At 39.9% G+C, this 14,849-nt stretch overlaps 1 protein-coding gene across 1 annotated transcript in view; it reads right to left on the reverse strand.

Annotated features, from left to right (window-relative positions):
• The window catches only part of LOC114460090 (thrombospondin type-1 domain-containing protein 7A-like), a 289,728-nt gene that overhangs the window by 187,492 nt on the left and 87,387 nt on the right, over window positions 1–14,849 (reverse strand). Inside the window, 2 exon segments of the mRNA XM_028442124.1 lie at window positions 11,584–11,768; window positions 14,205–14,437. Coding sequence (XP_028297925.1) covers window positions 11,584–11,768; window positions 14,205–14,437 — 418 coding nt within the window.

A 14,849-nucleotide genomic window follows, 5' to 3' on the forward strand; every position in this document is an offset into this window, starting at 1 on the left:
CGCCACTTGTTCCAAGGGTCAAGTGTGTATCCAGCCGCAAACGTCCCGCTTGGACATGCGGGGTCACCACCCCTGGTTCTTTGCGTCGAAAAAATCTGATCGATAGCACTGAGAGACCAACTAATTAATTCCATTATTCCGGTTTTGGATGAGTTACAGAGAGAGGCTCTTGTTAGTTTCACAAGACCTGACAAAGCAGCAGCTGGGAGAGAGATAAGTAAGGAAGGGAGGGAGAAACAGAGAGTGCGACTGACCTCGTCGAGAGAAGCAAGAAGATTGAGAGAGAGATTTATGGTCATGTTGATGATGTCGTGTTTGTTGATGATTTTAATGTTCTTATTGATTTTAAACAATTGAATGTTTTATCATGTAAAGCACATTGAGTTGCCTTAAGTATGAAATGCGCTATACAAATAAATTTGCCTTGCCTTAAGTAAAAAGCAATCTTGCCTCTTACAGGCAGTGTAATCTCCTTTAAACTTCCTTTTGTCCTTAGCTTAGCTTAGCTTAAATTTAGCACCTATGGCTTCTCTCTCCTGCCCGGTGTGTCAGATGTTTAGTTACTCCTCGTCCTCCTTTAGGGACAATGGTAGTTGCATAAAGTGTAGCGTACTGTTAGATATGGAGGCGAGGATCAACAATCTGGAGAAGCGGTTCCGCACCCCTGATACCAAAACCGAAGCTAGCAAGCAGGACCTAGCCGGTGCGGACCGTGCTAGCACTAGCTCTAGCTTAGCCTCCCCCCCGGCCAGCAATGACTGGGTTACTGTCCGTGGTAAGCATAGTCGAAGGTCAAAAAGCCGCTCGGGACACCACCATGTTCACGTCTCAAACAGGTTCTCCCCCCTCTGTGAGGACAACACACTCACCGGGGAACAAACTCTGATAATTGGCGACTCCATAGTGAGAAACGTGAAGCTAGCGAAGTCAGCGGGCATTGTGAGGTGCATCCCAGGGGCCAGAGCGGGCGACATAGAATCAAATCTAAAGTTGCTGGCAAAGAGTAACCGTAAGTTTGATAGGATAGTCCTCCATGTCGGCACTAATGACTCCCGACGTCGTCAGTCGGAAGCAACCAAAGTGAACATTGAATCAGTTTGTGCTTATGCTAAAACAATGTCGGACTCTGTAATTTTCTCTGGTCCTTTACCAAATCTGACCAGTGATGACATGTATAGCCTATAGCATGTCATCATTTAACCGCTGGCTATCGAGGTGGTGTCCAGAAAACGAGGTGGGCTTCATTGATCATTGGAGATCCTTCTGGGGAAAACCGAACCTGATAGGAAGAGATGGAATCCATCCTACTTTGGAGGGAGCATCTCTACTATCAGAAAACATGGCACAGTCACTGTTATGACATCTCATGAATGAGACCATGTTACAGAGGTGGAGTCCTCCACGCCCCTCTGCGCTTGCCTTAGGACAGTTTCCCTCCCATTGCTATTATGATAGCTGTGTTCATCGCCATGACAACTGTTGTGATGGTGGTGAATATTATTTTATGGAGACGGTGTCAGTCCCCCGACCCATATTTCACAATGATTTTAACATAAAATCAAATAAAAGAGCTATCAATTATAAAAATCTGAAAAAATTAAAATCTCAAATCTAGAAACACCAAAACATAAAAGCATTAGATGTGCTCTATTAAATATTAGATCACTGAGATCCAAATCTCTACTAGTAAATGACCTTATCTCAGAAAATAACTTGATTTATTCTGTTTAACTGAAACATGGCTGTATCAAGATGAATATGTTTGTTTAAATGAAGCCACTCCTCCAGTCATTTAAATACTCATATGCCACGAGACATAGGCCGTGGAGGTGGTGTAGCAGCTATTTATCATTCCTCTCTCCTAATCTATCCTAAACCAAAGGCCAGTTACACTTCCTTTGAAAGCCTGGTTCTAAATTTATCTCATACCAAATCAAAAACCTGCCAGCCAGTCTTATTTGTGATAATTTACCGTCCTCCAGGCCCTTATTCTGAATTTCTATCAGAATTCTCTGAGTTTATATCAAACTTAGTCCTCAGTTCTGATAAAATACTGATAGTAGGAGATTTTAATATCCATGTGGACAAAGATAGTGATAGCCTGAGCTCAGCCTTTATGTCCCTAATAGACTCAGTTGGCTTTTTTCAAACTATTAATGAAGCTACTCATCGTTTAAATCATACTCTTGATCTTGTTCTAACATATGGCCTTGATATTAATGAACTAAAAGTCTACCCTGAAAATCCTCTGCTATCAGATCACTTTTTAATATCTTTTAACATTATCCTAGAGGATCTCGCACTGTGCAATAAAATAGTTAGGAGTAGAAATCTGTCCAATAGTGCTGTGGCTAAATTTAAAGAGGCCATTCCTGCTGCCTTAAACTCAGTGCACCATCCAATAAATAACTATGATATTAATTATAACCCCTCTCAACTGGATCTGCTTGTCGATAGCTCTGCTAGTCTACTAAAATCCACCTTGGACTCAATTGCCCATTGAGGGAAAAAACTATTAAACGTCAGAGGAAAGCTCCGTGGTTTAGCTCTGAAACTCACACACTCAAACAAACAACCCGTAAATTAGAGAGAATGTGGCGCTCCAATAAAACAGAGGAGTCACGAATACTCTGGCAAGAAAGCCATAGTAAATACATGACAGCCTTACGACATAGTCCATCTACATACTATTCCTCACTAATTGAAGAAAATAAAAATAATCCGAGGTACCTTTTCAGCACTGTAGCCAGGCTAACACAAAGTCAGAGCTCTATTGAGCCCATGATTCCTCTAGCCCTCAGCTGTGAGGACTTTATGACATTTTTTAACCATAAAATTCACAAGAAAAGAGATAAAATTAGCCACTCCCTGCCTTCACCTGGGCCTGCTGTACCATTAAATGTAAATAGGCCTAACCTAAACTGTTTCACACATATAGGACTTCAGGAACTTAACTCTATTATTTCATCCTCCAAACCATCGACCTGCCTTTCAGATCTGATCCCAACTAAGCTGTTTAAAGAAGTTGTTCCCCTGGTCTGCCCATCTTTGTTGGAGACAATAAATATATCCCTATCAATAGGCTACGTGCCACAGTCCTTTAAAGTAGCTGTAATCAAACCCCTTCTCAAAAAACCTACTCTTGATTCCAGCACTTTAGCAAACTACAGGCCTATATCTAATCTTCCTTTTATTTCAAAGATTCTTGAGAAAGTTGTGGCAGCTCAGCTCTGTGAATTTCTTCAAAACAACAGCCTGTTGGAGGACTTCCAGTCAGGTTTTAGAGCTCAACACAGCACAGAGACTGCTTTAGTTAAAGTAAATAATGATCTACTCTGGGCTTCAGATGAAGGACGACTCTCAGTGCTGGTTTTATTAGATCTTAGTGCAGCTTTTGACACTATAGATCACTATATTCTACTAGAGAGATTAGAGGAATTACTTGGAATCACAGGGACTGCCCTAAACTGGTTTAAATCCTACCTATCTGATAGGTACCAGTTTGTACACGTGAATAATAGGTCTTCTGTGTACACTAAAGTAAGCTACGGGGTTCCTCAGGGCTCTGTGCTAGGTCCAATCCTCTTCTGTATCTATATGCTCCCCCTTGGTAATGTTATGAGAAAATACTCTGTTAACTTCCACTGCTATGCTGATGATACCCAACTGTATGTATCAATGAAGCCAGGTGAGACAAATCAGCTATCTAAACTTGAGGCCTGTCTAAAGGACATTAGGGCCTGAATGGACCAAAATTTTCTTCTTCTCAACTCAGACAAGACTGAGGTCATTGTACTGGGCCCACGACACCTTAGAGAAACCTATGCTAGCCTAACTGCCCTAGATGGCATTACTCTGGCACAAAGCACAACTGTTAGAAACCTTGGGGTTCTATTTGATCAGGATTTATCCTTCAACTCTCACATAAAACAAACTTCAAGAACTGCCTTCTTTCATCTCCGTAACATTGCTAAAATCAGATCTATCCTGTCTCAGGGCGACGCCGAAAAACTAGTCCATGCTTTTGTTACCTCCAGACTGGATTATTGTAATTCTCTTTTAGCAGGCTGCCCGAGCAAGTCGCTTAAGACACTTCAGCTGGTTCAAAATGCTGCAGCACGTGTACTGACTAAAACTAGGAGAAGAGATCACATTACTCCTGTATTAGCCTCTCTGCATTGGCTTCCCATAAAATATAGAATAGAATTCAAGATTCTTCTCTCACTTATAAAGCCCTAAATGGACAGGCACCAGTCTATCTCAAGGAGCTTGTAGTGCCATACAATCCCCCCAGAACACTACGCTCTCAAAATGCTGGACTACTCGTTGTTCCATTTGTCTCTAAAAGTAGTATAGGAGGAAGAGCTTTCAGTTATCAGGCCCCACTTCTCTGGAACCATCTACCAACCACGGTTCGGGGGGCAGACACCCTCTCTACCTTTAAGGTTAGGCTCAAAACATTCCTCTTTGGTAAAGCTTTTAGTTAGGAACCAGCTCATAGCTCATAATTAAGATGCAATAGGCATAGACTGCCGGGGGGGGTGTCTGGCATGCTCGGTTGGAGAGAGGTTGGAGAGGGCGTTAAGAGAGAGGTCATTTAGGTTAGAGAGGGACCGGAGAGGGTCCCATTCCTCTTTCAAACACTCCCTCTATGTCTGCTTCTTCCCTTGTGTGTTTGCTCCTGTTCTCCTTCTGGCTTTTGTCTTGCAGGTCCGTGGGATCCTCAGTGTGGAGTTACAGAGTCTCAACAACTCTGTCTCCACCCTTTCCTCTGCACACACCCAACACAGCATAACGTGGATGGCTGTTCATCATAGGAATGGGATCCACACAAGGTTCCTGCTGCTTAACAGAAGGTTTTCCTTGCCGCCATGATGAATTCATGTTGGGTGTGGGATACATATGTATGTGTATATACGTATATATGCATATGTGTGTATCCATAAAATGAAGAGTCCGTCCTTAAGACTGCTCTACTGTAAAGTGTCTTGAGATACCATTGGTTATGATTTGGCGCTATACAAATAAAGATTGATTGATTGATTGATTGATGGAGCCTAGGCCTGGTGGTTGGATGGAACCTAGGCCTGGTGGTTGGATGGAGCCTAGGCCTGGTGGTTGGATGGAGCCTAGGCCTGGTGGTTGGATGGAGCCTAGGCCTGGTGGTTGGATGGAACCTAGGCCTGGTGGTTGGATGGAGCCTGGGACCTGGTGATTGGATGGAGCCTGGGGCCTGGTGGTTGGATGGAGCCTGGGACCTGGTGATTGGATGGAGCCTGGGGCCTGGTGGTTGGATGGAGCCTAGGCCTGGTGGTTGGATGGAGCCTGGGACCTGGTGGTTGGATGGAGCCTAGGCCTGAAGGTTGGATGGAGCCTGGGACCTGGTGGTTGGATGGAGCCTAGGCCTGGTGGTTGGATGGAGCCTGGGACCTGGTGGTTGGATGGAGTCTAGGCCTGGTGGTTGGATGGAGCCTAGGCCTGGTGGTTGGATGGATTCTAGGCCTGATGGTTGGATGGAGCCTCAGTGCTGCTTCTGCTGCTGCTTGTCAGTGCTGCTGTAGAGTAAATCTTACTCTTTGCTTTTTATTTCCCCAAATACTAGTGTGGTGTTCAACACCACACTATCCGAGACCAAGACTTGCCCGAGACCAGAATGCACTGAGACCAAGACCAAGACCATAAACATTTTTTTTTCAATTTAAAAAAATCTATAAATAAATAAAATTATGACAAGGTTCAACAGTTAAATAACATTCTCTCTTTAATTTTAGTTTATTTTAAATACATTTGATGGACAAAAAAGGTGCCTGGAAAAAAATTAACTAAAATATTAAAACTGCTACTGATAAATTCACAATTATTCTACATATTTGAAAACAATATTTTTATGTCAGCTGAATGTACAGCAAGTGTTTAAAAGTATTTCTGCCAATAAATAATGATTCTTGATTCTGATTCTTTCAGTTGTTCAGGTTTAACACGTCACAGATAAGATATGTTTTTAGATTTAAAAAGCCTTTAACAGGTTATTTTATTAATTCACTTAGTTGATATAGTTTAATTTAGTTACTGTAATATAACTAGGATATTCATTAACAAAGGTTTCCAACTGTAACTGTAAAAGTGAAACTTTCTGAAATAAAACTACAAACTAGTTGTCATCAGTGTAAAAAACATAGAGCTACAGGTAGATGTGAAACTAAATAAAACAAACCCTGGAACAGTCATGTGACAAATTAATCAATGGTTCTAGTTGAGAATTATTATTATTATTATTATGGATACAGTGGAAACAGAAACTATAAAAATAATTATATTATGAACCTGTTTATATTGTAGGGAACATATTATAGACATAAATGTAATTAGAGTCTAAAGACACAAAAAAACACCACTTTATAAATAAAATAGACTAATATAAAACCTCTTTACAGTTATTTGACTCATTCTGTGATAGTGTAACTCTGTGGTGATGACTCACTGGTGACGACATAATCCAAGATGGCGGCGGCCTGGACTACAGCTGATATTATGTAATAAAGCCTTAAAAGACATGAATATAATGAAAAGAGTGAATGGACAGAGACATAAACATGTAGACTTATTAAACACACACACACAGACTTATTAAACACACACAGACTTATTAAACACACACACAGACTTATTAAACACACACAGACTTATTAAACACACACAGACTTATTAAACACACACAGACTTATTAAACACACACAGACTTATTAAACACACACACAGACTTATTAAACACACACAGACTTATTAAACACACACACAGACTTATTAAACACACACGGACCTCAGTAAACACGGTAAACAGAACAGGCTTCACCGCTTGGCTGGCACTAGGACCCAGAAGCAGAGTAAGTGCATCCCCTATCCAGCCTTCACAGACTGTAATATCATCAGTTTATCATTTTACCAGTTATTAGAGCTACTGTATTTACCAGTGAGATAATATTTATTACTGCTGACTGTTTTACAGAGTTTTACTGGGATTTTTACCTGTGATTAGTTCATATATAACAACCTTCACAAAACATTGATCCGTATAACTTCTATTCTTCCCATTATTGTCAAGGGCAAAATTTCCCATCTCACTAAATCGTCTTTAATCTCCTTTAGTCATTTCTCATAGTTGACTGTAAATAACTTTTGTGTGATAATAATACCAAGGTATTTATAACCTTCATCCATCCATTTAAACATATGCTTTTCTTTTACTTCTTGTGGACATTTTCCAGATATAAGATTATACATTTTTCTCTGTTAGACATAAGACATTCTTATATTCATTATATTTTTCTCAGCCCAGCTTTAATTACAGAAAATACATTCATCACTATTTTACCGAGACTACTGTATGATCACTTTGCACTACTGTGCAACATTGATTTACCCAATATTAAAATAAAAGCACCAAGGTAGCGACTGAATACATCCTTACTAACTAACTCAGGATTCATCAGTTCACTTAAAACCCAATTAAAAGAGTTTTTGGACATTAATTCACGAGTGCTCTAGCCCACAGATATTATGAGAGGCCACAAAGTCTTTTATCCGTGGTTTCTGTATCTCATTCTCTTCAACTCTAGCAAAGACGAGAGTTCGACAAAGAACAAATCTTGAAAACAAAATACAATCAGTAGAGACTTTACCTTCACAGAGGTTCAGGCCAAACTACTGACATCTTTAAAACATTAATACAACACTTTGTCCATGTCAAGGCCAGAATTTATCCTGCATAGAACGAGGAAAAAATACTACTTTGAATCAGAGAGATCTAGTCACCTGCTTATGCTGAAGGAATGTGAAATAAAAACTAATATCTCAGCTATCAATAGGTCAATAATACAACGTTTTGATCCTTTATGAAAAGTTATATGAATGTGAGATTATTCATGATGATACTACATGTACGCAATTTCTTAACAATTTAGAGCTTCTCACTCTACAGCAAGAAGTTCAAGCTGATTTGGAGACTGAGATAAAGTTGGATGAGTTGCATAGGGCTTTGAAAGGTCTCAACAAAGGTAAATCACCTGGCCTGGATGGTCTCCCACCAGAGCTGTGTTTGGAACTCTGGGATATAGTGGGCACCCTCATACTTAATTCATTTAACTTTGTGATTAAGAGTGGTACCTTTCATAGAGATCAAAAAATAGCACTCATAACCTTACTCTTGAAAAAGGGAAAATATCCTTTGGAATGCTCCAGTTTTAGACCAATATCCTGATCTGAAGATATATGCTAAAGCACTTGCTCCTGACCTTGAGAACGTTATTCGATCTTTAGTCAACAAAGATCAAACAGGCTTTATAAAGGGGAACTATGCATCGGATAACATGAGGAGACTAGTACACGTCATAGATATGGCCGAAACACATCCAACCCCCTGTGCTTTATTCTCGCTTGACGCAGAGAAGGCCTTTGATCGGATAGAGTGGGAATATATGTGGGCGGTACCACAACGTTTTGGATTTAAAAATAATTTTATAACAATGATCAAAGCACTTTACCATTCTCCCTTAGCATGCGTTTTAACAGGTGACATAATCTCTTCCCCTATCACCTTACAGCAGGGAGCAAGACAGGGGTGTCCACTTTTGCCACTTTTATTTTGTCTCTGGAACCTCTAGCACAAGCCATTAGACAATCTACAGCATCCCTATTAAAATAGGCTACCATAAACATATCATATCTTTGTATGCAGATGATATAATCTTGTTCTTAAACAACTACGCCACTTCTATCCAACCACTTATTAACTCATTCAGTGCCATTGACAAGATATCTCGTCATTTCAAATCTAAACGCTCAGCACCATTGACAAGAAACTCGTCATTTGCATTTTTTCACGGGGATTACTAGAAAACAAAATACCCCCAACCTGTGAGCCAGATAGCAAACTAATAGATGACATGTAGGAGGTTGCAGCGCACCTTTGGATGAGAGATCATCCATGCTCAGCAGAGCTCAGAGGGAGAGAGGAAAGGAGTTTACAAGACAGAAAATGCCGCTATGTGTAGAGCTGACGCTCCCAGCAGTGCACAGCAGCACACACTCCGACCAGAGCAAGTGTGGAACTCATGGATAGTGTGGTGATTGTGAGATAAAACCATAAAAAACGGGGTAAGCAGTGACCCTCTGTATGCCAAAATACAGTAAGAAATACATTCAACTCTGACCCAGATAGATAAATAATAATAATTTTGCCATCAAAAGCCCTGTCTGTGTTTTTTTTAATGTTTTATATAAGGAAACAATGTTCAGATGTTAGAGTTGTCACTAAAGCAAAAAAAGCTTTAAAGTCACTGACAGATTTTTTTTACAAAAAGGCTTTTTTCTCAACTTTTTGCTCTGAAACTGAAGATTTGTGTAAAACTTGCTCTATTCATCGGCTGATTACAAAAGAACAAAGCGAGTCAGAAACAATATTTTTTTTGATGAAAGTAGAGGCTTCAATCTTTCAGAATCTGGTGTCAGGTTTCAGATATTCTGTGGGTCTTTAAAATCTGTCAAAATGCTCAAAAACGGCTGGTACTGAGGGGGTAGAAAATCTGAGAATGGCTGGCACTGAATGAGTTAAGGTATTTGACAATTTCAGCAACTTATCAGGTTACAAAATTAATTGGACAAAATGTGCGCTCATGCCTTTAAATAATATAGATGGAAACACTGTTATTCCAGTAGGTATTCAAACTGAAAAATCTTTTACGTATCTGGGCATTACAATTCATAAAAACTTGCATAAAATTAATCAAGACAATTTCAACGTCAGATTTTAAAAACCTCTCTTCAAGGTAGGATTGACACGATAAAAATGAATGTACTGCCCCGTCTCAACTTCCTTTTTTTCGACGTTACCACTCTGCCCTCCTCCAAATTACTTTAAAGACATCCACTCCATGGTTTCAAGGTTTATTTGGGAAGGAAGACGGCCTAGAATTCATCTAAAGACATTGCAACGACCCAAACTGCTAGGCGGTCTGACGGTACCAAACTTTACTATTGGTCATTTCAGATCAGAGCATTAAGCAGATGGGTTGATACACAATCCACTACTACATGGAAAATGATAGAATCTGTTCAAATATTACCACACAGGCTACAAGATATTCTGTTCTCCAGCTTATCGAACAAAACAATCAAAAATAACTTTGGGCCCATCATTGCAAATTCTATACAGGTGTGGAAGAAAGTAGAACGTTGGATGGGCGGCCCTTTTAAGAACACACCATTATGGCACAATCCAAGGTTATTATGTGGTAACAAACCATTTCATCAACCATCTTGGTCATCACGAGGAGTACCCACGCTGTGTGATATTTACAACATTCATGGTCTTCGATCTATACAGAACTTAAAAACATATTTCTCACTTACTGCTTCTTTTGTTTACTTTCAGCTAAGATCAGCCCTAAAAACTTATGGAGTTTCCTGGAACTCTCCCCTTTGGCACATCCCATGCTAAAATGTATCTTTGCGTTACTGGATAGACCCTCTGTTTCTTTAATATACCATGAACTGATAGAGCAAAGTGCTAAAGTTCTACCAGTTGAATCCGTGTGGAATAAGGAACTGGGCAGGTTAGATATAAGCCTAGATTGGAGGAAGATCTGGTGCAACCTCACTTCGACTTCCAAAATTGTAGCGCACCAACTAATTCACCTCAAGACCATACATAGAGCTTACATTACACCCTATAAGAGATTCCAAATGAAATTACAATCTACAAAAAACTGTCACATATGTGGAACTGCTTCACTTGGGACATTCTTATACATGTTTTGGGATTGTCATATTATTTCTGAATTCTGGTCTCATGTAAACTCAGTGTTAGCAGACGTACTGGACATTTCTTTCATTCTGATGTAACTTTAACACAAATTAAGCTCAAGTTGGTGTTTGCAGGTTTTTCCTCTGCTAAAAAAACTATATTAAAACATTGGTTTAATCCAGGTTTGTGCATGAAATCATTTTGGTCTCAAAGCCTGATCAATATTATCAACCTCCAACATACGAACATATGACTGCACGTCTTAACAAGGCTCCACCAGCGACTGTTCAAGCATGGAACTGTTTTTCATCCAAGTTCATCTCTTGGACCAGAGACAGAACTTTATCTGATGAATCTACCTGCTTTATGTTTTGTACCAACGGAATCCTGTCAGTATTTACTTTTCTGGATATGTCTGTACCCCCCCCCCCCCCCAATAATTCCTAAAAAGTTTTGATCACAAAAAAAAGTTAAGCATCTTAACAGGAAAAGATGATGAAATAGAAACAAAAAAGAAATAGATCAACTCTAAAAAGGAATTAATGACATTTGAACATTTCCAGTACAGGTCCTGTTGGATTTGTTCTAATCTAATCCAGTCTGGTTTGGTCAAGTCCAACCATTCAATCTTTTCTGCTCCAGTCCATTCCAGTCTAGTCTAGTCCTATAGAGTCAGGTCCAGTTAAATCCACTTCAGTCCAGTCTGGTTTAGTCCGGTCCGGTTTGGACCACAGTCATGTGATATAAATGTAACCTCCAGTGATTGGTTAGTGATTCCGTACCCTTGTCCTTCTCTCGTAGCTCAGTCAGGTACTGGAGGACTCCAGCATTGGCCTGGACACAGAACACCTCCCTGGTCTGTAGACCCCCTCCACACAGAGATGTCAGGTTGCTCCGCCTCCACTCCTGTTGCCCCAGCAACAGATCCACCCTACAGTCACTCCACTCCGTCGTCCGCCATGTGTACCTGTAGAGGGAGGGGCCTAAAGGTCAGCGTGTGCGACCAGTGACCAAACAACTTCCTGCATTGTGCTGATTGGCTGCAGTGTCAGTGTATGAATACATCTGGTGATTGTGTTGCCTAGTGACGGTATTTGGAAATGTTTTAAGTTTAAGCTTTGTATTTGTCTTGATGCATCACATCGTGATACATTATTATGTCTAAATTTTACATATAATTACATTATTATTCATTCATCCATTCATTTAGATTATTTGTAATATATAATTTAAAGAGGACATTTCATGTTAAATCCACTTTTTTAGTCCTTAAATGCATTTTGTTGTATATTTAGCGTGTTTAGAAGTACAGAAAGCTTTAAATTAGTCTCTTCAGATGCTCTGTAGATATCTTTATATTCTGTTTTGCTCATATTTTTCAATCTGTTTTGATTTTTCTATTCTCTATTATGTTTTTTGAACTATTACATCACAGTATTTGCAGCAGAACTGCCAAATTATGACATCAACTCACTTTGAGCAATCCGTCATTTTTATTTCTGGCTTTTATTTTGTAGTCCAAGCTCCAGGATGCAGAAGTTACGAGAGGATAAGTCAAAATGTTGGGTTGTTGGATGTAGTAACCCACACGCTTCATTACAACGTCTCCCAGCATCAGAACCTTTTCAAAGTGTCTGGTTGAGTTTTATTTTTTATAGAAATGTACCACATCTGTGGATAAGGTCATTTTTGTGTGTGTGAAGCACTTCAATGATGACTGCTTCATCAACCTCCACCAGTATAAAGAAGGATTTACAGAAAGACTTTGTCTGGTTGAGGGTTCAATTCCTTCTATCTTTGGAGACGATGAACAGAGCACTTCGGTAAGCTGTAAATAACGCTAAAAAGTGTGATGATAAGACGTCCCTGTCATTGTTTTGTTAGCATTAGCATTAGCACCGTCTTCATATGTTAGCGCTGTGTGCTCGTTTTAGATCCTTGATGATATGGCCTACGTGATTTAATTTAAGTCTAAAGTTTTCATTAGTCATTTCATTTTGACGTTTTGTCTTTGAAAAGACTGTATTAAAATGCATTTCGTGACGTTAGCTTGGTGCTAGCGTTAGCTCGGTGCTTGTGTTAGCTCACTTGTTAGGGTTCTGCAGGTTCATCATCTTCATTTTCATCTCGCTCCACTGGGTCAGACTCTGGCTGGAACATGTAAGGCTGGATGGACAAGTCTAACGTTGTTGACATTTTATAAATAACCTCTGAATAAAAAGTTTATGCTCCACTACATAGCCGTATCTCTTCTATCAAACTACAAAAATGGTCGAACAGGGTGGAGCTGAACCTGGAGAGGGGGCGGGGTATGAAGTGTCTCATTTGCATTTAAAGAGACAGCACCAAAACGAGTTGCTCTTAGAAGCACATCAGAAAAGGGGTAGAAAAGGGGTGGAGCTATAATAATGAGGAATTCAGACCCAAGCATTGCAGTTCTGCTTTATATAGACCACAACTGTATGATTTATATGTAAAAAGGAAGGATTTAAAACCATGATATGTCCCCTTTAAATGCTAATATTTAAATGATGCTTCACCAGTTAAACAAAGACACCAGCAAATTTAATGCTCTTTATCTTTATACACTTTAACTTTACATGTTCAAAACTATTCACAAGACAGTGAAGATTTTTTTTTGATTTGTATAATAATTATTGAAAATATAATTTCACAGATATTTGTTGTATTGAAAATAAAGATATTTATATAAGTTACAATTATTCCTTTTTGAGTAATGACTTCATTAAAATGTTCTAATATATATTTTGTTACTGTTTTAACATTTACATATTTTGATAATTATTTCTACTTTTAATGAATGTATGAAATAATGTATATTTATAATTACATTATTATTTATTCATCTGTTCATTTAGATTATTTTCATGAATAATTGAAATATTAATATTTTAATTATGCATTAAAATCATGATTAGGTAAATCATGAAGTTAATATAGAATGATTTTATTTTTTTAAACTGTGTGTTCTGCGCTAAATTTTGTAATATGAGTGCTGTATGTTAATTTAGTCTATTCAGTGGAGTCTTTTATTTTGAAAGTCAGTTTTTGGGCATGTGACAGGAAGTTAGCCATCTTTTTTAATTCTCTGTAAGAAGTCCATCCACTGCCCTCTGCTTTGTGTTTACGACATCACTGTCACAATTTTCTGTGTGTTTAGCCTTTGCTATTGATGCTCTGCTAATATTAGTTTTATTTTGGTTCTACAGTTCTACTCCATGTTGAAACGTTTACGTGGTGCATCGAGAATAAAGTGGAGCTAAGGAAGCTACATCCTGACTTTGTGTTGGACACACACAAGGAGAGCAGAATACTGTGTATTGATGAGTAAGCTAGTGTCAGTGTGGGCGGAGCTAAATAGGCTGGGGGAGGAGTCACTGACATGTTGCATGGTGGTACTGGGTCCCCCTGAGGCTCACAGGGCTCCAGCTCCTCCAGAGGAGAGCATTCCTCTCCGCCTCCCACGGGGAACTGCAGCACCCCTCGACTCCGCCCACGCTGTCCTCCCGACGCAGATGAGTCAGCGCACGTTTTAGAGCAGGAGCTCCACTCCGACCAATCAGTGAGCTCACAGTCTCTCGGTAGGATGCATGACTGGACGGTCAGCGGAGGTCTCTGAGCGCACACAGCCTGGGACCCACAGGAAACATGGAGAACAAAGAGAGCAATCATAGCCATTAAAATAAGTCACATTTTAACAGTCCTTCAGTAGTACAGGGAAGGTTATCAGGATGTGAGGAACACGTGAGTGAGCATGCACCAACGAGCTGACAGACGTGCTCACCTCCATCTTCAACCTTTCCCTCAGTCTGAGCACCGTCCCCTCTTGCTTTAAGACCACCACCATTGTCCCGCTTCCCAAGAAGAGCCCCCCCCACCTGCCTGAATGACTACAGGCCAGTAGCACTCACTCCAATCATTATAAAGTGCTTTGAGAGGGTGGTGCTGACCCACATTCGGAGCAGCATACCGGACACACTGGACCCCCTGCAGTATGCCTATCGTCCCAACAGGTCCACCTCGGATG

The sequence above is a fragment of the Gouania willdenowi genome, unplaced genomic scaffold, assembly GCF_900634775.1.
Source record: "Gouania willdenowi unplaced genomic scaffold, fGouWil2.1 scaffold_3_arrow_ctg1, whole genome shotgun sequence".
Lineage (NCBI taxonomy): Eukaryota > Metazoa > Chordata > Actinopteri > Blenniiformes > Gobiesocidae > Gouania > Gouania willdenowi.